We start from the raw sequence: 24,394 nt of genomic DNA, 5'->3' as shown, positions 1-24,394 counted from the left end.
GGGCGGGACAATCACGCAGCCTGCTCGTGGCCACTGGTCAACAACCAGGCCGGCTGCCAAGCGCCGACCAATCCGATCGTGGCAATTGCCATACCCCTGCGAAAGAAACCAATAGAAAAGCAGAACCTCTGAAGATTCCTGCCGTTTAGGGAATCTCTGGGTTCTGGAGATCGAAGAAGTGAGTTGTGCGTCGAATCAGGCAGTCCTTCAGTGGAACAGGGAGGCAGAGAAACTCCGCTGCTTGCAACTATGGATGCTAAGAAACATGTAGCCAATTTCGGTGCAGGACCTGCTAAACTGCCGCGGTCGGTATGTACTCCGAACTCTCGAAGGCATCTTGTAGGATGTCCTAAACGGAAAGAAGGGATGCTGTGCGCTCTTAATTGAGGGAAAGTTGTGCTGAGGCTGTGATAACGCTTTGCTTGGAAAGTAAGCTTTGCTACCGAGTTAGGGTTTGGTTTAAAGTTGGTTTAAATAGGGCTTATTTTGAAACATGGATACCGAACGTTGCTCTCTTAAGTGCCCGTTTTTGTTTAATTTCTAAGAAAACTTTTGGAACGATGTTTGGAGATGTTTGATTCCAAGACTATTCTTGGAAATAGATGATGAGAGAGACACTTCTATACTTTGCAGCAGGCCAATTTATTTTCTTTTTCAACAGGTATTTTTAATGCAAAGAGTCAGGAAACGATGTCCATGTTGACATGGCTGCCTTGGAAACTTTGTGTTAGGGATCTCAGTTATAGTTAGTCTTTTAGCATGCTGATTTTGCTGGATAAACTAAATTTGCTTAAAGGAATATAAACTTGGCATTTGGGTGTTTTACTTTTCCAAAACGGATGCAATCCAGAAAACCCATTTTTGTAAAGAAGAGAACGTTTGCGGGAGTAAAACGCTAACAAGTTGAAAAATATTTTTTTTGTTCAAAGATATGATAGAATATATGCAAAACAAGTGCTAGCACTGCAGGATTGCAAGGTATTTTGTCGTCTTTATATTTCTTTATCTCTTTAGTTCCTAATATTAGTTTAGTTTCAAGGGGTCCAAAGCACATTGTATATGTGGGGAAGGGGGGGGGGGCAAACACTAATTGATACTTTAAAATCTCAGATTCCAAACCTGTGCTGTCAGACCTCCAACTTGTTAGGCATTTTTATTTCATGTTACTTCAGTGGTGGTAGGGGTAACAAGTTGCATTTCTGGCATAGCAGCAAAAACTTATTGCTAGATAGGGTTACCTCATTGCTTTAAGAATAGTGCATGTTAAAATTGTTGTGCCCCAGAGCACAAATTCTGATACTTGCAAAAAAAAAGTAGGTTCTCCTGCTTTTCCACTTGGGAAAACTAGAGTATCTTGAATGGTTGGGGGTGATAATTCTTAATCATTTTGTTTGTGCATTCAAGAGACTAGTATTTGAAAAGTCCATTGTCTTCTCTTACTGAATAAATCCTTTGTGAACATGTAGGCCAGAAATATTTGTAGATAGGGTACAACTTCAGGCAGCTTCACACTAACTGAATAGTTGCTAAGTACATAACTCATTTTAATCCAGAAAGTTGCATCAGCAGCTGCCTTGATCCAATTACATTTGGAGGGGTGTGGCTCTTTATATCAGGTTTTTCAGCTTTCCAGCAGAATTGCATGTCTAGACAGTTTTAAAAAATAACTGTGTGTTCTGATTAAGGTCTAGAAAATGTGGCATTGCTATTTTTAATATCTACTTAGGTTAGTTAACATTTTATTGTCCCCCTTTAAAAAAAACACACAATTTTTTATGTGAACTAGCTTGTAAAGATTTCTGTACCAGAGTCTTACTTGAGAAACTGAGCAGGATTAGCACAGCTTTTTCTCAGATTTGATGTTTAATAAGATTTTCAGATGAAGGCAGTGGTATCAGTGGCTGTATAAAAGCATCTTTATTTCTCAATTATGGATGGATGGATGGATGGATGGATGGATGGATGGATGGATAGCAAGCAAGCACTAGGTCAGATACCTGAAAAACCATCTGCCTTTTGCTTTTCTGAAAATGGCAGCCTAACTGGTTAATTTAATAGGCCAACACTATGGATAATATCTTCAGGGAGCCCAAATCCATAGCTGAGGGTCAGCAATTTAACCCAAAAGAGTGTGCAAGCTTTGAAGTTCTGGAAAACCCTTTATTAGGTTTAATGATACAAAAACAGATAATGATTCTTGTTTTATGTTCTAGAAGAAAGGAATGAAGGATGAAAGTTGTTTTGTGAATAACTCATCCAAGATAAAGGTGGTCTAGAAAAATTGTGATTTTTTTGCTATTGTTCGCCTGCTGAACTTTAGAACAAGGATCTGTTTGGGCTAGTAGGTACACGTGGAATTTTTGTTCACATGTTTCAGACACTCCTGCAGAATGGCAACTGCAATGGGGGCTTCTCCAGTCACAGAATGGTTGCTACAGAAGTCCTAACCAGTTATAAAACACTGGTTTATAAAAAGCTCCGGGCCACTTCTAGCTCCTGCTTTGCTTGTTGCTCTAGTCAAGGTGGCTTACGATAGTAAATGAAATACAAAATATAAACAAAACAGCATTAATACAAATAAAATCCAGATATAAAAATTAACTGTTAAAGGTGTGGGGGAAGAGACGTATTTTTACCGATTTCCTAAGTACTGGGAGATTGGGGGTCAAATTCATCTGCTTGCCTTTTTTAAAGTCCTTTTTCTGGCAGTAGGGATACTTCAGAAATAATTGGTGGGTTGCAGCTGCTTATTGTTTTGTACTTCTTAAGAAAATTTATGACCCAAAAGAATGTTTATTTCCAGGTGTAATCTTGGAAATAAAGATGGTGAAGGCTGATGCTCTGCTTTGCAGCATGTCAACTTCTTTTATTTTTAATTAATTTTTAACAAAAAACATAAAATGTCAGGTGGGGGTGGAAACCTGGCAAGTCCTCCAGAAGATATATACAGCATGCTGGCATCTCTGGGCGCCATGTTGGAAATTCCAGCTTTCAGAACAGATTCTGTATTAAAATAGTTACAGATGGCTTATGATTTGATTGGGTAACAAATCCCTGTGTTACTTCTAAAGTCTAAATGGCATTTTTGCATTGGTGAGTCTTTCAGACAAAGCTTTCCCAAAGTGACTCTCATTTAAAATACTAAAAAAATGAAATAATCCAAAACAACGAAGATTCTAATAGACATTGGAATGTGAAAAGAAGACAGAGTGATCCAAATTTGAAGAGATGGATTGTGTAAGTGATTCTAGGAAAAGACTTATGTGTTTGAGTTAAGAAGATGCCTGAAGATGCAATGTGCAGGCCAATGCATCTTTCAAATAATTTCCCCCCTTAGAATCTCTATTGTTGTACAGTCATAGTAGGCTTACCATGGTAGACTATAAAACCTCAGAGGATCACTAGTTGGCAGCAAAGATCTGGAGTTTTTGGTATCCCCATATTGCCATCTAGTGGTCCTCTGGGTGTTTGCAGGTCAGATATGATAAGCCTAGAAGATTACTCAGTATTACAAGCACATACTTCACAACGTGGAAGGTCCCAGGTCAATCTCTGCCATCTCAGCTGATAGAAACCATCCAGAGCCATTGCCAGTCAGATCAGACAATACTTGGCTAGGAGCTTGGTAGAATTATACTGCTTATTCTTGGATAAATGTTAAAATATACATGTTAACATGCAAACAATAATGAATCTAAGTGACTCTCTCCCTATAGAATATATAATTTGCCAATTACATGAGCGTAATTATGTCAAATATTTTTTGCAGGTATTATTGGAAGCCCAGAAAGAATTGGTGGATTATAAAGGCCTTGGCATTAGCGTCCTTGGTAAGGAACTCATCTTTATTTGGGATGTTAATGAAAATTCAGGGAACAACTGTTAAAAATAATACATTTCCTTTTAGTACTTGTACCTTTTAAAATTGTATATTAAAACCCCCAAGGATGAAAGAGGTGGGCATAGAGTGGAGTTCCAGAAATGTTGAGACTGCAGCTTATGGAAGTCCAGCCAGCAGACCTATTGGCCATGGTGGCTGGGAATTATTTAAGCATAATCCCAACGCATCTTGCATATGTAGAGAATTCTTTTGCCTCTATTTAGTATATGAAACATGATACGTAAATAAAGCGTGCTCACTGGTGCATGTGATAATCCTTCAGTTGGGCTGAAGCTCCATTTATCCATGACACCCTTGTGGAGTTTAGTACCCTCTGCTCTGTTTACAGTGTGTTAGGTGTTTTTAAAATAAGCTGATTTTTAAAGATGCCTGAAGAAAAGTTAACATGCAGTCATTTAAAAAACTATGTTTGTTTTTATAACATGATGTCCTTGATTTCTTTTCTCTAGAAATGAGCCACAGGACATCTGATTTTTCAAAAATCATCAAAACAGCTGAAAACTGCTTACGTGAACTCCTGTGAGTTACCATGCTTATTCATACTGTTAAAAGCTTGTATTCTGAAAATACTGTAGCTTGAATATATTTTTCCCTTTGTATGTATAGTATATTCATGATTCTTTAATGAACTGTGTATGCTTTATGCTTCAGAAATAAGATGGAACACTTTGTGTTTTGTTTTTTGGCATGGATCGTTCCCAGAATTTTGCAGGAAGGTTCTTTTGTCATTTCTATTCTATGATGGTTTGCAACAGCCACATGTTAATTCTAATGTCTGTGTTAGTTTAGATCTAATCATTAATGTTATGTACTAAGTTATTTGCATTTAGCCATTGTTAAAAACAGGTTGACATTAGTTGTGTTTAATTTTTCACACTGATCTAAATAGGACTTAAATTTAATTTAATCTAATCCAACACAGTCTTTTTAACAAACACAGTAACTCTTGGGAAGAGGAGAATTTAAACTAGAAAACTGGTGAGTGGATTTTAAAATCCTTTTTCTGCTAGGGATGCATGCAGGAAGTAGCTGCCAATTGTCCTAACTGAGAATTGTTGTAATGGGTATTTTCATGGAAAGGCAGATCCTCTTTGCCATGTGACATTCTTCTGCCATCCAGCATGACTTGAATCTTTTTCAGTGAAGTAAATTATGAAATACTTATGTGGGGCTGAAGCACAACATTGCTCTACAAAAGTTGATACAATTATATGATAAAGTTTAGTATGTATGGGCAAATTTGCTTTGAAAAAAAGTCAAGAGTTTCATGCTGTTTGTTTTCTGGACTGTTTTATGACATGATTGAGAGTATTTTGACTTTCCATTTTGTCTTCTTCTAACATATGGGGCTCCTGGGTGCTAATAAGGGCAGAACATGTACATTTTTAGTAGGGCTGCAGTCTGCTATATACAGAGGGTTTTGATTCACTCTCAACACAGCAACAACACTGGCCCTCAGAATGTATTCCAGAGATGGAATGCTTATATATTAGTTCCAAGAGAGGCTAGAAAATGGCCTTAAAGTTTTAGGAACATGCCTCTAAAATTCTTTCACTCCAACAAGTGCTGCTTTTGCCAGTTGCTGACTATTTTGGAGATTAGGCTTCTACCAAGCATATCTGCATGTGGCATCTCCTTGGAGGCTGGCATGATTTCAAGAGGGTCAACTTGCATATTCCAAACTGGATAGGGTGAGATGTATCTGGACTGGAGTGATTCATACAACTAGTTGTGATTTCTTGGAGATCTCTGTCCTTTAGAGAGTTAATTAAATCTTATAAATCAAATATTGAACTATATTTTTTTCAATTCAGTCTGGCATTTTGAGAAGCAGAAGAGTTAACGTTATGCATTCTGCCAACAACAACAAAAAAGGTGATAGAGCAGTATAAAATTCACACCTACTCGATTATCAAGACCCATTTAAGTTTTAAAATATAAGCAAATATATGTGTCTTACTTTACAAATGTTTATTAGTCTGGCAGAAGAGGATTATGCATGGAGGCATCATTTGAGGTGATTACTTCTTAAGTAAACATTAAAATAATACGTTGCTATAAAGTTTTCTCTCCTCGTATCCTGTCTTCTGTTTTTACCAGGCACAATGAGTGCTGAATTACCATTTTTTGAAATCCTTTCTTCTGTTTTGTGCAGCAACATACCAGGCAATTACAAAGTGATATTTCTCCAAGGTGGTGGATCTGGCCAATTTAGTGGCATTCCCCTTAACCTCATTGGGCTTAAAGAAGCCAGGTGTGCTGATTATGTGGTTACAGGAGCTTGGTCAGCCAAGGCAGCAAAGGAGGCAGAGAAATACGCAAAGGTGAACCTGGTGCATCCCAAACTTTCAAGTTACACAAGTAAGTTAACTTGGGGAGACTTACAGTAATATGTATACTAGGTTATTTTCCTTCTATTGTTTGCTGATGATAGTCTTCGCATTATAGTCTCTCTGTCTCTCTCCACACATACACATAATGCACGTACATATTAGGTCAGTCTGCGTGAAACAATTTTTGCAATAGGACTTTAGCTATTTAGTCTGAGGATTTTTACCTTAGTACAGAAAGAAAGATGCACTGTTTTATGGATATTGTATGATTTTTATGATGTTTTTAATGGGTGTATATTGTAAACTGCCAGGAGTTCTTTGAATAGGTGGCATACAAATGCTTGTAATACATACATATAAACATAAATATGGGTGATCGGCATAGAAGGCTTACATTGGCTTTCTTCCCACCTTTACCATTACTACTTGTACTGCTACCTTATTAGATGTTGTTACTTGATTCCTGGTGATTTCATGGACATATCCATGTAGTTTCCTTGATGGCGATATGGAACTCATTTCCCATTGCCAGCCTCTGGGATGTTTCTCCAACTTCCCAATCTAGCCTACAGCTCTGCTGTTCCCTGGAGGTATCCCAGACAAGCACTTAGCAGGTCCAGCTCTGCTTAGCTTCTGAGCTCAAAGCAGCAGGAGAGCTAGGAGAAGCTAAGCCTAGCTGGTTTTTGATCCTATATTATTTCTCCCTCTTTATCACATTTGATGCCTTTTGCATCAAAGATAATAGGATTGGTCTGTGTGAAAGCAAACCCATAAGACAAGTTAGTGCATATAGAAAACTGCCTTTATTCAGTCCATTTAACAAATTCATGACTTGTGGAATTGCTTACTTGTAATGGTGCTAAATCTAATACTAAAGTTATTTTTTAATCTTTTATTAAGCAAACAAATGTGGCTTCAAACATGTAAAAAAAGTATGACACGATACAAACCCAGATCTGGGTTTGGTAGATCTTGAAGTACCAAATAATCCAGTTCCTTTTGCCTCTCTGTGCCTTTTCCTGTGCTTCTATTTCACATTCTTTCTACTTTCTGCCCCTGCCTTTATTTCTGATGTATAACTAAAGCAGAGGCACGGAAGGTAATGTCTGTCCTATCAGCAAAGACAATTCTGAAATTGGTCCTATTTTTGTCCTTCCTCCAACCATTGCCAGTAAAGGTCCAATGGGAGAGATCCTAGAAATTGTTTTTTTTTTTTTTTTAATATGAGATTATATTATTTGTAAGCCACCTTGGTAAGATTTATATCCCTCTGAAAATAGGATAAAAATAACTGTAGAAAATAATACTGTTTTTTTCTTACTATACTATACCTTTATTTATCAAATTGCGAGGCTTCATAAGTTTAAAAAGCAAGAAAAACAACATTATATAAGAAAGGAACACAGTTGCCCTAAGGGAACAGATTCAAAAAACAATCTCCCACATGACCCCCAATCTAACGGGGTCTGTCAGACACCTTAAACTGAAGCCTGGGAAAAGAGCCAAGTTTTTAGGGTTCCCCTCAGAGGTGGGGAGGGTGGGAGCCGTATGAATCTCCAGGGGGATGTTGTTCCAGAGGGCAGGTGCTACAACAGAGAATGCTGCTTTCCTGAGCTCTGCTAGATAGCATTGCTTGATCGATGGAACTCAAAACAAGCTGATTCTGTCTGATTGCACGAGATGGGCAGACACTACAGGAGACAGAAATAGTCCCTGGAATAGCTAGACTTTATAGATAATCATCACCATCTTGAATTGTACTCAGAAGCTTACTAGTAACTAGTGCAGATCACAAAGCAGTGGTGTTTTCTGAGCATAGGAAGGCTTGCCAATTACTGCTCATGCCACTTATTCTGAACTGCAACTTCTGAGTGGTCCTCAAGTGCAGCCCAATATAGAGTGCATTGCAATAGTCTGCCCACAAGGTGACCAAGTGACTGTAAGGAGGCTTCTTGGTCCAGGGATAGGTGCAACTGGCACACAAATTGGGCTTCTGCAAAGGCCTTCCTGGCCTCAGCTGCTCCCTGTTCCTTGAGCACGAGCTGAGAGTCCAGGAAGACCCCCAGATTGTGCACTAGTCCCAAATCATGGAGTGCAGCCCTAACCCATTCAGACCAAAAGTGGAGAATCCCTAGAACCAGGGACTCTAAGCATCCACAGCCACTCAGACTTGCTGAGATTGAGATTGAGCCTGTTCTCCAACCAGATCCCAGCAGCTTCCAGACACTGGGACAAGAGCATTGTTTGCTTGGCCAGGAGTCAAAATATACTGATGATACCTGACCCAAATCAACAGATGACCTCCCCCAATGGCCTCATGTAGATATTAAACGGGGAAGAAAGCATCGAGCCCTATGGCACCCTACAGTTGAGGGACTTCAGGCTCAATCTCTTTCCCCACCTAACACCAACTGAAATCAGCTGCGAAGAAAGGAAAACTATATCTCCCCATTCTGTTCCCTGCAACTGTTCTGAAAGGATACTATGACTGATGGCATTAAAAGCCTCTGAGAGTTCAAGGAGGACCAGGATAGCTGCATCACCCCTACTCTGGCACTGCTACAAATCCATGACAAGCATGATCAGTGTTGGCTCAGTATTGTGCCCAGTCATGAAATCTGCTTATAAAGGTCCCAGATAATCTTTTCTTCCAGGGTCCTCTGCAACTGCAACCTTTTTAGTAACCTTTCATAGAAAGGGGAGATTGGAGACTGGACAAAAATTGTCCAGGGTGATTGGGTTTAGCGATGGCCTCTTGAGGTGGCACACCAGTAGAATCACCCCTCTTTCAGAGAGGGTGACACCACTGCATGAACCTAACCATATGTCACCTCCTGGGATGACTTTAGCACTTGGGAGGGACAAGAATCTCACTAACAAGTGGCCAGGTTAACAGTCCCAAAGATGCTGTCTACTTCATCAGGAGTTACAGGATCAGATTATTTCCTCTAATCGAGTGAGACCTTGCCTCTGTCATGTTGTCTAGACCAGCTCAGTTGGAGTCCAACTTTGTGAATCTGAGTGAATCTTCTAGATGCCTAGAATATTCTTCACAGCAGCCCAATAAATGGTTCTGTGGCCCATCCCTCCCCCAAAATGAACATGTCACCCCATGAAAAGCTGCTGGTTGGCTATCAGCAGATATGATAAAAATGGAGAAATAACTATGTTTTGTTGCTATATAATCCCTAATATGGGCTCTTACATATGCTTGGTTAGGTTCACACTTCAGTTTCCTCCAATGGTACTCTAGGGACCTGGTGTCTCTAGTGAACTGACCTAATAGATCCTACCTTCCTGTGGTGGCAAGGGAGGGGTAGTATTAGTGTGTGTAGGTCTTTTAGTCTTCTTACTAAAGAAGACTAAGTAAGGCCTCTTCTTTTTGTAGTTAGTAGGGAGCATCTGCAGTGGAGACCCTGTGTGGAGAATCTGGATGGGAGGGAGGGAAGGAAGGTAAGAAGGAAGAAAGGAAGGAAGGATCTCCATTGCAGATACTATCCTGCTACACATGGAGGGGGAGGCCTGCACTTCTGCCTCCTTGAAGTAACTACTGTACTGGTTTCTCCCTCTTGATTTCCTTTTTGTGGCTTAGACCTCCTGCCCATTCAGTATCTTCTTCCTTGACTGTCTACTCACATATCAAAGAAAAGTATCCCAGTTCTTCTTGAAGTGACAGCAGCAGTTTCCCCCCTCCTTTTCAGCCACTTGCATTCATTATTTGCAGATCTTGTGATTTGCTTGTTTTTGATTTTGGTTACTTTGTGAACTCAATGAAATCAGATCTATTTTGAGAAAATACTGATCTCTCTTTCAGGCAAGCATGGTAACTGGTTGAAATTCAAAGACTAATGTATAAGAGGAGGGGAATAATCCTGCAGGAGAGTACAGATTTTAAAAATCCAAATATTTTTGGCTGCTTTTCTGCATCTCCCTTGGCTTTGCTTAGTTAGAATTTTATCCTGCTTTTCCTTCAGGGACTCAAGATATTCCGTCCTCAATTTTTTTTTCAAATTTTGCAGAAGCCCCTGGGCATCTGTAGTGGGGACAAGAGAAGAACAGATTACACAGTGTGTGTCCTGACCCAGATTCCAAGATGTACATACCTGTATCAGAGAACAGGATGCTAGCATCTAATTGCTGCATGTACATTATGACATCACTATCCATTTTGGAGTTACTGTAGCTCAGAATCATTTATTGAGTTTCCAAGGTTCCATATGGACTCGAATCTTGTAATCTTTTGCTCTAAACCAATATGATAACCATTATATCACACTGATACTCTTATGCTGCTTGTGTCTGCTCTTGAACCTCAGGGCTGAACATTAGAAGATTGGGCAGTTGCTTGGACATACATGCTGCAAATTTCTTTAACCTGAATACACTTCAGCCATAATTAATACTGGCTTCACAGTTAGAGTTTTTTTTAAAGTACCATGAAGGGTCTTTGAAGTTCTGAAATACGGCCAGCGTGATATGTTGTGTAAGAAATTATCTTTAAAATAAATAATTTAAAATAAATGTTAAAATTATATAAAGACTGGTAAGTACAAGGATAGGCAACTTAGTGTTTGCCAACTATTTTGGGCTACAATTCCTACATCTCATAGCCATATCGACTGAGGCTGATGGGAATTAATTTCAAAATATCTGGAAGGTCTCTGGTTACCTATCACAGAGCTAGTGGACACATATTATCATATTTCTATTTTAAAAGATGGGCTCCTTTACTTTGGATTCACAGCAGGGTTTCAAAAGCTGGTTCTCTAGGTACTGCGAAGTTCAGGTATTGAATGTATGACTGTCTCCTGCTTCAGGAAAGCAGTAACCTGTGCTCATTCCCTGATTGAGATGGCAGGTTCCTACTCATGTGGAATTCATGGATTTCAAAGTAAATAGGTGAACTATTTGTATGTGTGTATATGTGTGTGTGTGTCTGTATGTGTGTGTAAGAGAGAGTATAAAGTAGTAACTCTCATATTTTATGTCATTTATAAATACACTGCTGATATTTAGGAATATGAGTCACCAATCCAAGGTTGGAGAAGTATTAAATTGAGGATTAATTTACAGGAGTGTGCATGCTTCAAAAATAATTTAGAAGAAGATTTCAGACCTTCTGCAAGCAGAGCACTTCTCTGTTTTTAAGGCAGCCCATCTTTTTTTTTAAAGCAGCCCATTTTTTTTAGGCTTTGTGTGAGCTTTAAAAAGTTGTGACTGCTTTAAGAAGTTGACTCATTCAAGTTACTGCAACTCTTACAGTAGCTGCAATCTTTTTTCAGGATCATGCAGAAACTGTTAAAAAGATAGGCTACTTTAATGAATAGCAGAGGTGCTCTACCCATGTGAAGTCTGAAATGTGTCTTCTGAATAATTTTCAAAACTTGAATGCACATTCAAAACTAGAATGCAATACCAGGCATTCTTTTTTTTTGTATTTAAAAAAGTATGTTCCTTTAAATGCCTAAATACTTCTGAACTGAATGTTAGAGTTATTTTGTTCGCTAGTCAGTTACTTCATTTACACACCAAGTGGATTTTTCTCTCCCAGTTTATCAGACTCTGCTTTTTCCAAGAAGTTACCCAAGGTTGTAGTGGCTTAGGTTTTTACTAGTGAGTTTCCTTGCTGCAGAAGGAGATCAATTTTGTTGGCAGTGCACTTGACCTTGCCAGTTGTTCCTGGCATATCATTGCAACCAGCCTGCTGAATTAAAAAAAAAAATGACCATTGTTTTCTGTCGTCTTATCTGCTTCAGAAATCCCTGATCCAAGCACCTGGAACCTTAACCCTGATGCTTCTTATATCTATTATTGCGCAAACGAGACCGTTCATGGTGTGGAATTTGACTTTGTACCTGATGTTGGAAAAGCAGTCTTAGTTTGTGATATGTCATCAAACTTTCTCTCCAGACCAGTGGATGTTTCGAAGGTAACTTTCCCCAAAGGCATTTCGCAATATGAAATAACCTCAAACCTTAGGTCACTAAGGCCAGTGCCTGTGTTCCTCTTACTGAAGGCTGATCATGTTGAATTTACAAACTTGGACATGTTCTATGCATTAATGAAGTAGTTAGAACTGTATAAATATTGTATGAATGCACCCATGGATTCAATATATCTTTTTATTTTTTCTCCCCAATGTTAAGTTTGGTGTTATTTTTGCTGGTGCCCAAAAAAATGTTGGTTGTGCCGGAGTCACAGTGGTAATAGTGCGTGAGGACTTACTTGGCTTTGCTCTGAAAGAGTGCCCCATTGTGTTGGACTACAAAGTGCAAGTAGAAAACTCTTCATTATATAACACACCTCCATGCTACAGGTAATATTGCTAAAGGATCATATTGAATTCATCCTGCTGATTAGATGTTACAGTTCATTTAGTTTTTGATCAGTAGTGGGAAGGAGGGTCAAGACAAGTTGGAGAACATATGTGAATTAAACTTCTGATTTTGGAGTGCTTCTAAAATAGAGCAGGTTCTTCAAGTTTCAGAGGTGCTGAGAGGATCTGGAACTAGTTGTGTCCCCTCTTTCTCATATAGTTCTGATCACATGAGGGCAATTGATATCTGAGTAGGAATGCCGTGATTGCAAACAGAATCCTAAATGAGACTTATTTGTGGTTGTTCCCTTTTGACTATTGCCCACCACTATGTAAAAAGAGACCCAAGCTGTATTTGGAACCAACCCAGGCATTTCTTTGACTGGGTGTCTCCTTCCACACCATACTCTTCTATGCAGCTCCTGCAGACACCTGGTTGAAATAGAAGCTCAGTGGGTGACTTTGAGCCAGTCACTCTCTACCTCACAGGGTTGCTGTGGTGAAGTAAAGCAGGAGGCAGTACTGTATACCCCAACTTGAGCTCCAGAATGAAAAGGCGAGATATGAATCTAGCAAGCAAATATGTCACACTGGCCCATCTCTGCTGCTATTTCATTAACTGTCTGAAGGTTGGAAGGGGAGACTCTGGATACAATGGCATTATAAGTAGAGCTTTGCTTTAACTAAACCAATGTTCAAGTAACTTGGTACCCTCAAAAGATTTTGACTACAATTTCCCTTAACCCTAGTCCATAAATTCAATGGTTTTAGGCTTTATGATTCCAGATTGCTACTCCTGGCCTAGACTTATAAGAAATGGAGGGAAGAGAAGTAATATCCTGGTGGTCCCAAATTTTAGGTAAAGCCTGGTTTAGTGTTTCTTTTTTGACTACTAGTGAGTGTTGGATGTATTCCTTCTTGTCCTATCTAATCCATTTAGTATCAGGACACAAAACTTATTCTGCTAACCTTCCTCTTGAGGGAAACTCTTAAACCTTTGGAAGCGCATTTAAGAAAATTTGAGTGTTGCAAGAAATGGTAACTATAGAGCAATCAATTATTTGTACAGTCATTACATAATAGGACAGGGGTACCCTCTCCTTCCTCCAGGGCTGATCAGTTGCAGACCTCTAAGCTCAATTTATTTGGTAAAGATTTTGGGCATAGGTATATAATAGTACAAGCATATTTGCAGAACATATCACGTTACAGTGCTTTAATTATTAACCTGCAAATTGGCAGGGTATGTGCACTGTGAGTTTATTTTTAAAAGCAAACTCACAGTGCCGTTTGTGTTGCCAAAGATTGGCTAAATTTTCAGTTCTGCCTAGTCCCACTTTTCTTCCTTTTTGGTGACAGCATGGGTTGCCAGGATCCTGAACTGAATGTCTAAGAGTTGGCAGAGTGATGCACTGAATTAAATTCCTGCAGTGTGGATCATTTTAACTTCCTGTTAATAGCAGACCTGCCTTCCTGACATTAATCTTCTGGGTAGATATTAATAACCCTTTTCCCCAGAAGAAATCTCATTTCCTAGCTACAAGGATTTGCCTGATATTTAAATCTATAACTAAACCTGCTTTAGGGACAGCACTGAAGCTTGCTGTTTAGCTTTAAAGTGGGTCATTCAGTTATTCTTCTCCCCCCTTCCCCCTCCCCCATCTGCTGAGGGAATAGGGAAGGCTTAGTTGAAATTCAGCTGAGTGTGGAAGAAAGGAAATATCCGTACTGGGCAACTGGATGAGCAAATCTGACTTGGCAAGAGCGCACAGGGAGGCAGAAAAATACAAGAGCCCATGAAGAGAGTACTATCATTAATGTTTGTAGATTATATTCTGCCAATAAAAAGCCAAATGGCCAAAATCTTATGGGACAGCAATATTTCTCTTCTCATAAGTTCTCACATGGTTTCAGCCATTCAGAGTTGGTGAGAGTTGGGCAGCATACAAGTTTAATCATCATCATCATCATCATCATCATCATCATCATCATCATCATCATCATCTGTTGTTTTTAAAGAAAAATGTAATGTTTAGTTTAAACATTGTTTAAAATAACTTCTTTGGGACTTTCTCTTCACCTGAAAAAGTAGCCACAGTCTCTGGAAAAGGAAGGCAGTTTTGGAGGCACTAGGGTGCACCAGCTGCATGAAGAAAGGTAACTTCTGAGCATGCAGCTTCTAAAGATTGGAGCAGTTGTAAGACCATGTTGGCCACCGTAAGACTGGAGACACTATTGGCTTTAGTACCATTTAGTACCAAACAAACAACAGCTTGGTTCTAAGGCTGTTGATCTGGAATAATCCCATCAAGTTCAGTGAGCATGGTCCTTCTCATAGTACCTAAGAAGTTTGGGATATTTTGGTTGAAAGCCTGCCATGGGCTAAATATATTCAGAGGCCTTGAATGTGGTTATCCTTGGCAAGAGGATAATAAATACCTTTCAAAGTGGGTTGGAAGGATTGTTGAGAGGTTTTGTGAGTAAAGGTACCTGAAATTGTTTCAGACTCTAGTGTAAACTAGTCATACTAGGGATTGTGGTAATTATGCTTTGGTTTCAGCCTCCAGAGATTGCAGTGTGGTTCAGAAATGTACAAAAGTTTACCTGCAAATAAATTAAAAGCATTTAAGATAGAGGCGTTCTGTGCTCATTTAAGACAAATTCAAAGGTCATATTGCCTGAAAATTCTCAGAGGCTATGCCAAGGTCTGAGGGCAGTTCCAACCTATGAAGGGTCCAAGACTGGAGAATGCTGGGTTTTGGAGTATCTCTTTGCACACTGTAACAAAAGAGAACCTATAGGAAGGATGGTGTTAAAAATGCAAACATGCACGCAGTTTATCATTATGCAAAACAGGATCCACAAGAAAGGTCCATGATTTGGCAATTTTGTAGCTAAAATCTCAAAAAGTGAACTGCGTGCATGTTGTGCTTTCATTTTCATGCAATAACTTTCTTTGAAAATTGTAGTTAACAGCTACATGAAAGCTACAGAGTTCTAGTAATCTTTTAGTTCTATTTGATTTTTCATTTGATAATTTTTATCAATTTTTATCATTGATCAATTTTTATCCATTTTAAAAAGTCTAAAAAAAAATCTTTGCTAGCAACTAGCTTTGCAAAAACATGCTATAAGCATAAAAGAAACAGATGGGAGGTTAGCTCCAATGGATATGTGGAGAGAGTATTACTGTTATATGCATAACACCAGAAATTTTTAGCAAATTCCAGTGCCTTTTCTCTGTTTGAACTGAGATTAATGTTCTCAGACATGCAGAGTATTTCTTTTACTTGCAATTTTGCCAGGGGTACGCAGTTTCCCTTGACTTAAAGACCACACCCCAGGCTTTCTGCTGCATATAAAGGGCCTTCTCCAAAAACAGACTGGTCAGGCTATATCTGAAGGGGATGTTAAGGAGTTTTCAAAGGTGAAATGGATGCTTTAAGGGTCTGCAAGCCTTAGATCTTCTCAAAATTCCACAGCAACAGATTGTGATCTTATGCACTTTGGGGGCCATAAAAGGGATTAAAGCTCCACGTGTATGTTTGTACTATAATTTCTACAGCTATGACAGAACAAGTGTCCAATGAAAATGTTGCTCTGATGGAAATTTCTTGGCACCTGTTATCATGGCTATTTATGTGTCTTAAGGCAGAGAAGTCCTATAGAAGCTTTAAATGATTATCATTTGTCTTGCTTGCTTAAGTTGTTTAAAATGGCTGGTTCTGCTCAAGCACATGCTGATCTAGACAAATATGGCATGAGTGGGGTTGGCTTTGATATGCAGTAATAGGCTTTCTCTTTCCCGCTCTTTCAAATCCCCATGGTTTTGAGTCAGTTCTGTGTTACATATCCTAAACCTAGTATTTTATATGATAGAAGCAGAATGTGTAGAATGACTGATTGTGAGTAATTGCTGCCTCCCTTTTTGATTCCAGTATCTACATCATGGGCTTGGTCTTGGAGTGGATAAAAAACAATGGTGGTGCTATGGCTATGGATAAATTCAGCCAAATTAAATCGCAAATGATTTATGACATTATTGACAAATCTAATGGATTCTATGTGTAAGTATGATTATTGTGAAACAGAGAAAAAGAAAAGTGGCTTATAGTAAGGCATGACTTGTTGCCTGTATATCTGTCATGTCAAGAAAGAGGGAATTAACTCCTTTAAAACTGCCACTGAAACTTTTCCACATGTTAGAGGCAAGCAAGGAAGTTAATGATCACAACAGCGGCCTTGTGTGTCCTTTTTGATAAACACAAAAGAACGAGAATCTGTAACAAACATAGGGAAAGTTCACATGAAACTTTACTGTGCAAAGCAGAAATACTTTGGAAAACATATTGAAAACTTTTATCTGCTGTAGTAAGGGCAGAAAAGGGTCACCTTTTAAAATAAATAAATGAGTCCTAATATCAAGATTGGCCAGACTTTTATAGATTGACTTATGTTTGGCAAGAGAGATGAATACAGCTAAAAGACTAAAATGGCAAGTTGGCAACTAGGCTTGCAAAAATTCAGATTAACAACTTGCTTCATCACATAGTTGCCTCTTTTCCCCAAGTAATATGCAAAATATGTGTGGAATAGCTAAGCTGGGTTTCTTTAACCATGATGGAAAGACCCACAATTGGCTAGACCCCAAGATCATGCGAGGCCATAAATATAAAGTCTCTGCAGAGATCCAGATTTGAAAAGAAAAACATGATTTGGAGTAGATGGGGTGTTTATGTTGTACTTCTTGGCACCTCCTTAAAGCTTGTACAATCCAGGAAAATATTTAAGGAGATGCTGACAAGTGTGATGTATACTTTGTACCTTGAATCACCTTTCCCCTTCAAATCTGGATCTCCTCTCAGACCTAATAAACTTTCCTGAACTGGGCACTATGGTTTGTAAACAATGTATTAAAATATATGATGGCTTAGTGCAGTGTGTGAACCCAGACAGTGTTAGAGCACATGCAAAAGGTCCCAGAGCATCTGCTGCCAAGGGTAGAGAAATGACAGGAGCAGTAACAGGTAGCCTACATTTCTGATTCTACTCATTGCCAGCTGGAGTCCCATCTCTAAAGAGGAAGAAAGCCCGTGTCTCATTATATTTCTAGGGAGCCTCAGCATTCACCAAGGTGTCTTAGTCTAGGGGTTTTCAGTTTTTTTCAGGCCATGGAATCAGTTAAAAGATTATTCCCCAGAGTTTCCGATCAAGCGGTAAAACTAAAGACTAAATTTTCACTAAAGAAAATTGGCTGTGTTCAAGTGAATTTTTGTTTGTTTGCTCTTAAGTTTTTTATGGAATCCTAGGGTTCCTCAAGACACAGCTTGAAAAACCCTGAAAATGTTGCTCTCCCATCTTGGAGTCAGTTTACTCTCAAGCTGCTTTCCCACCTCATTTTTACCATCTTCACTCTGAAATGTGGTTAAACTAACAGTTTAACAAGAGGTTCACACAGATTGGCTATGGATAAACTTCAGAGTCCTGGACTTCACCGATCACCCCAACTGCAGGAATACGTTTGGTTTATTGGTCACTTTAGGTACAAATATTTTTTAAATTCCTTCTAAATTTGAGGCGCATTGATCTGAAGACAAAGTAAGACCACATCTCAAGGAAGCATAATGGCTTAAACTTTTCTGTCTCTTTCCTTCCACCTATACAGTGCCTCATCCTTTTTGTATACGTGAGGAAGCTTATGTTTGGAAGGAGTAGAGAGGTTACAGTTTTTCAAACAATTGTTGCCATTTTTAAAAATGATGGTCCTCTAATTTAGTTACTAATTACTGTTTGGGGTTTATAAAACAATTATCTCTTTAAGGGCATGCATCAATCCAAGAAATTATGGCAACTGTCATGATATTTATATATATACTATCCTTGGAACTAGAGGTGATATGTTTCCTCAAACTAGTCACTGGGGAACATCAGTGGGACTCAGTCTAGTCTCTCTTTTGGTCTCTCAGGGCTCTTATATTAACTAATGAGAGTTATGCTTTAGCTCAAGAAAAGTGTCAAAGGCTTAATTATTTTTTAAAATAAAAATTAAGGGCTGTTCATGTTAATTAGCCTTTGCCTCTGATTTGCAACATGTTAAGTGTCGGTGCAGTGCAAGCTGATGTGCATAATGATCACATATGTCCTCAGCATGGTAAGTGCTAATCTGGCCAGGCTGGCTAAAAATAATGGAAGTTGACATTCAGCATATCTACTGGACACCAGATTGGAGAAAGCTGCTGGAAAGACTCCCTCTTCAGTTGCGTTTTCACGTGCTGTATAATTTTCTCCCAAATAGCCCTTTGCAGAGGGAAGCAGCTACTGTGGCTGAATAAACACCATGCTGTTTAGAAACATATCTAGCTTACTAATATGTATTGCATTTGTAACAAGTCAGTGAAAGTGAGGTGGTAATAGCCCTTACGTTTGTAACATTTACAGATGCCCTGTGGAAAAAAAGAGCAGAAGCAGAATGAATGTTCCCTTCCGGATTGGCAGCATTAAGGGTGATGAAGCTCTAGAAAAGGAATTCCTTGATAAAGCTGTAGAAAACAACATGATATCTCTGAAAGGCCACAGGTAAGAGAGAGATCTTTGAAGAAACTTTGTCTTGGGTCATTCTAGGATACGTCTGGATAAAATTACTCTTGTGGCTTTCGGGTCATGTATGTGTGTGTTTACACATGCGTGCATGGATACACCCACTTACACTCATCCAAGAATGACAGAAGTACCTTCTGTTTTCAGAATTAATGAAAAGGAAAAGTAGCACTTACAAAGGTTACAGTGAACATTTGCCCATGTATTTTTTTTTTTAATATAAACTTGTCACTCAAGCAATGACTTCTCTTTCCCAGAGCAGTTCTGGCTAGTCATGGATCGCATCATGAATGTGGTGATTTCAAGATGAAATACAGACATTGAAGGCATACAAAGCCCTGCGTGATCCAGGATCCTTTCTTTAAGGACAGTGAAACATATTAAAAAGGGGAACAGGGTTTCCTGAGCAGGATTTTGTCCCTCTTTCTTGGTAACAGTCTAAAAGGGGGCATCTTTTGGTGCTGAGGTAAATGAGCATCCTGAAAATCCAAGGCTCAGACCTCATGATCATATCACTGTCTACAACTGGAGATTTTTTTTCACAGTTCCTTACTGCAGCATTTAGGATACAGAGGTGTTCTCCAATAGGCACCAAGTTCTTCAAGTGCTTCAGTGCTCAGCTAATCAAGGCTTAAAATACAAAGTAATCTACAGACTTATTCATTACATGTACATTCTCCATTCTTTTATTATATCTTGCCAACTTCATATTGCTGGAAGCTTTTCCTTGGATGATTCTTTTTGCCTATATGCTCACAGAACACTAAAAAGTCATTGTGGATGAATAAACCTCCTTTTAGTATAAATGAATGTTCTGGAACACCAAGAAATGCATGTGTTTGTGAAACTGAGTGACCATCCATCCCCCCCCCATTTTCCTTCATATTTCAGATCTGTGGGTGGAATCCGTGCATCTTTGTATAATGCTGTGACCATGGAAGATGTTGAGAAGCTAGCAATGTTCATGAAAAGCTTCATGAAGATGCATCCAAAACAAACCTAAGAAGCTGGCATCGTGGTGAACCACTTTTGAAATAAAATAGCAAAGAATTAGAAGCTAGAGAAAGTTAATGTAAAATATTCAATAGCATAAGTCATGTTTTTGAAACAAAGTTTTTGATATTTTTTCTGGCCAGTCAAATATACATAGCAGTTTTGGCTGACTTGAAGACAGCCAAACTCCACATTTGGCCCTAAAAGAGTGCTTACGTTTCTGTGACCGTTCAGTGGTCCATAAAAGGATTGGTAAGCTTTTAATTTTTAAACAGATTATATCAGTCATAAGATACTAAGAATTCTCTGAAACTTACAGTTTCAATGCCAGATGCAATCCAATCTTGTATAAAATATATTTAAGTATACTTTGTTACATTTTCCTGATGTTTGTTTCTTCCTTGATTTATTTAATTTAAAATTTAAATCTTAAGACTGCCATAAGCTTGAGCTGGAGACTTTTTCAATGTCTGATCATTCCAAGTACACATCACTAACAGTGCCTAAGGAAATTACTGCCAGTCATGCAGACCACAGGCCTCAATCTGGCAAATATTTTGAAACAATATACCTAATGAGTTTTAAAGACCTGGCTCTATTGCTGTTTTCCAACTGTTAGCACATAGTTAACTACACCAGGGTGCAGGATTTTTTTTCTTTTAAAATAGACTGAAAATATTGATTTAAATCATTTTGGCAATCTCAGATTATCAGCCCAAAAGTAAAAATTCCTTTCCTATCCTCTTCTTTTTTGAAGTCTACATCACTTTCATGTTTTTATAAGGCTGAATTGACTCGACACGTTTCCCCTTATTGATTACTTTTGGTCAGATGTATAATTTTGCTTTATCAGAAGAGGCAGCTGAAGTAAACTGGGGCTAGGTATGTTCTGCACACTTAACTGATAGAATCAAACAATGAAAAGATTGGAAGAAACCATGGAGATCCCCAGTGCAGATCCCCAGTTCCCTCCCCAGTGCAGAGATCCTTCCTTCAGCCCTGCATGATCTCCATGTAGGAGAGTTCGCATCTGTGAAACAACTCATACTGTTTAATATTGAATGTCCTCCTCATATATTGTGATCTTTATATGTTTCCCATATTTATAGCTTGTTTTCAGGTTCTCTCTCAGCCCAATAATGTTTCTCTTAAAGTTAACTAAAACAATTAGTTCCTCAAAACAAATTCATCATATTGTTAATTCATAACACTGAGCAATCTCTCCCCAGCTGCTTTTTATAAAAATAGCACATTATAAGTAGGAGCATTAATTGGTTGCCTGATCATTTTCCATCTCCTTAAAATTGAAGCTTATCAAACAGGGAACAGAATTTCCACCTTAATGCAGAATTTTACCACATTCAATATGAATACAGAACCATTTTTGGGTAGAAGGCCATATGTGAGTCATGGGAGATGCATTGAACACTATATGTAGGTGGGGAAAGTGTCCATCTCCAGAGTAAGCTATATTTTTCTTAATTTTAACCCAGTTTTAATCAGATGATACATCTCTCCAATCACATCTAGGTTTAAAGTTACATTTTGAGGGATCTTCTGTCTTCCATAGTATCCGTCTGTCCTGACAGTTGACATGCTTTAGGTATTTCAATTAAAAAGTATCTAATGTCGCGGTGCCTGCCATCTGGAACAGCATTCCCCCCCAGATTTGTATTGCCCCTTCCCTGGCCTTGTTCAAACCTGGCATTTCAAACCTGGCTCTTCACCCAGCCTTGGATTAGGCTGAGTAGTAGGCTCTTCGTGGGAATGCTGTATATTTGAGGAGGTGTTGGTTTTACTCTTTTCAGATGTTTGCCATTTTCTTTTCTCAGTGTTGTTAATTTGCTTTTAATATTGTACGCTGCCCAGAGTCACTATGAAGTCAGTCAGCTTTACAAGTGTGATAAATACATTTTAAAGGAGAATTGACTGCTGTTGAGACTAAAACTGCACAACATTCCTTCAGAAGCTGCATTGCGCACCATTCTGTACAGTATTAACATTATTTAAACATCTTTACTATACTTAATAATATTCCTTGTTTATTTCTCGGTATAATGCCTGAAATAGATGTCCTCATACCCATTTAAAGGACATAGGTGTGTCTGCTGATTCTAAAATAGCAATGTTTTATTTTTTTGTATTGCACCATTAATTGACAAATAATAAAAAACTTAAAATAGCTTTTTGTGGTTTGATTTTGCTTTACCTGAAATATAAAACATGGTAAACCTATATTCTGTGAAACTTTTAGAACCATTAGCATTGATTATAGAACTTCTTAAACTTCACAAAGATCAAGGGAAAATATTTTCAATCTCACAAAATTGAACTTTGTTTAGGATGTGAATCCCAATCTTTTTTTAAGGAGAATGAGCACATTTCACAAAATGGCTGTGGATCCAGTTACAAAGCATCCAAATACCAGAGGGCCATGTTTGGGATCCAGAATTTAGTTTCCTCAACCAAAAACCACAGTATCAAGACCAGTCAACTTCTAACTTTTTTTAAAACAACAACAACAAAACCTTACATCATCTTACTCAACCTAGCCCTTATCTAGGGACATTGTTCTGGGCTATCATTGCTAGCCATGTGGCCCCAGGAAAAGAGCATTTGCAACAAAGGGGCGATAGGACACTTTCTTGTATAAAACAGTTACCATTTTTAAATTCTGCATGATAATCAGTAGATTGATAATTAATAGATTCTCACTGATGTTGAAAGTAGGATGAACTATTTATTTTTTCTTTTCCCAGAATTGTCATTGTTCTTTTTTACTCCAATTCCTGGTACCATGTGATGCTATTTATCATATATAAAGGGATAAATTAGGGAAGAACGTTACTATATGGCTGTGTGACTGGATTGCTGGCTGATGTTAGGAGCCTATATGATGTATATGGCGCATGTGACTGCTCTTCCTTATTCTCCCCTCAGGGTTAAATCATGTCAATAAAAAGTTTAGGCCAAATGAAAAATATCAGTTCTTAAAGCTGGCCTGAGTCTCTAGTTTGGACTTCTCTTAGTTGATCTTGGAAAGCATATCAGGAGATAGGAATAAATCCCCTCATGGCTTGTAAAGCCAAACATTAATGGTAGCAATGCATAACAGGAATGTCTGAAAACCATTGGTGTAGAGAGTGAAATATAGCAGGATGAACGTTTAGGTCATGGACTCTTAAGAGTCCCCTGGACTGCTAGGAGGTCAAACCAGTCAATCTTAAAGGAAATCAACCCTGATTGCTCATTGGAAGGATTGATAATGAAGCTCAAGCTCAGATACTTTGGTCACCTAATGCGAAGAGAGGCCTCTTTGGAAAAGACCCTGATGCTGGGAAAGATTGCAGGCAAAAGGAGAAGGGGACAGCAGAGGATGAGATGGTTAGATAGCATCACTGAAGCAATGAGCATGAAATTGAGCAAACTCCGGGAGGCAGTGAAGGACAGGAAGGCCTGGCGCGATATGGTTCATGGGGTCACGAAGAGTCGGACATGACTTAACAACTCAACAACAACAACAACCATATTTCTCATTTCCTCGAGCAGTAGAACGTTCTGGGTTAGAAATCACCCTGCTTTTGGATACCACTGTATTATTATTGTTGCCTATTATGCAAGTAGGTAAGTGGGAAGCAAGTAAGGGTGCAGCATTAGTACCCAAGTGGAACTAATTCCTAAAAGAACAGCAGTACATCTGGTGAGGAATACTCAACTGCAACATCTTAGTTTTCTCTGGACCAGTGTTTCTCAACCTGGCAACTTGAAGATGTGTGGACTTCAACTCCCAGGTGTGGACTTCAACTCCCAGATCAATTCTGAGAGTTGAAGTCCACATATCTTCAAGTCACCAAGATTGAAAAAACACTGCTCTACACAGTCACTTTTGGATACCAGGCCCACAACTCTTACAAGTTTGGCAACCCTACTGTACAGCTTTTCAGTTTGTAGCAGATTATGAATTATCAACAAGACAGATGTGCTGCCTTGATCACATGAAGTAAGCATTTGAAACTGACCAAATACAGCAAAACTAAAGGCAGAGAGAGAGGGATTTCACAGAATGGCGGCTCTATCATACAATTTCACTTTAGAAAGTGAAATTGTATGAGGCCTCCAGATTTCATAGCATTGCTGGAGTCTAAAAATCAGTCTCGTTTCACCCCACCCCCAGTTTTTTAAAGTCATGTAAGAATTTTTATTTAAAGTATAGTTGGGGTACAGATTTTCTGTCTGCCAGATGTCAGGGATTTA

General features: G+C 38.7%; 1 protein-coding gene across 1 annotated transcript; it reads left to right on the top strand.

Annotated features, from left to right (window-relative positions):
* The first annotated feature begins 132 nt into the window (after nt 1–132).
* PSAT1 (phosphoserine aminotransferase 1) lies at nt 133–22,323 on the top strand. Its single transcript, XM_007437554.4, has 9 exons — nt 133–309; nt 3,770–3,830; nt 4,351–4,420; nt 6,057–6,262; nt 11,991–12,163; nt 12,381–12,550; nt 16,489–16,617; nt 18,989–19,126; nt 20,039–22,323. The coding sequence occupies exons 1-9, from the start codon at nt 250–252 to the stop codon at nt 20,148–20,150; spliced, it is 1,119 nt and encodes a 372-aa protein (XP_007437616.1). The 5' UTR covers nt 133–249; the 3' UTR covers nt 20,151–22,323.
* The last annotated feature ends 2,071 nt before the right edge of the window (nt 22,324–24,394 follow it).

This window comes from Python bivittatus, unplaced genomic scaffold, assembly GCF_059951505.1.
Source record: "Python bivittatus isolate LINGU-HERP-01145 unplaced genomic scaffold, Pbiv_v1 ctg000850_np1212, whole genome shotgun sequence".
Lineage (NCBI taxonomy): Eukaryota > Metazoa > Chordata > Lepidosauria > Squamata > Pythonidae > Python > Python bivittatus.
This window is presented reverse-complemented; position numbering and strand designations above follow the sequence as displayed.

Coding starts and splice junctions, on each gene's coding strand:
- PSAT1 (XM_007437554.4), top strand. CDS start 250: ATGGATGCTAAGAAACATGTAGCCAATTTCGGTGCAGGACCTGCTAAA. Junction 6,263..11,990: donor CAAACTTTCAAGTTACACAA/GTAAGTTAACTT, acceptor TATCTGCTTCAG/AAATCCCTGATCCAAGCACC. Junction 12,164..12,380: donor GACCAGTGGATGTTTCGAAG/GTAACTTTCCCC, acceptor CCCAATGTTAAG/TTTGGTGTTATTTTTGCTGG.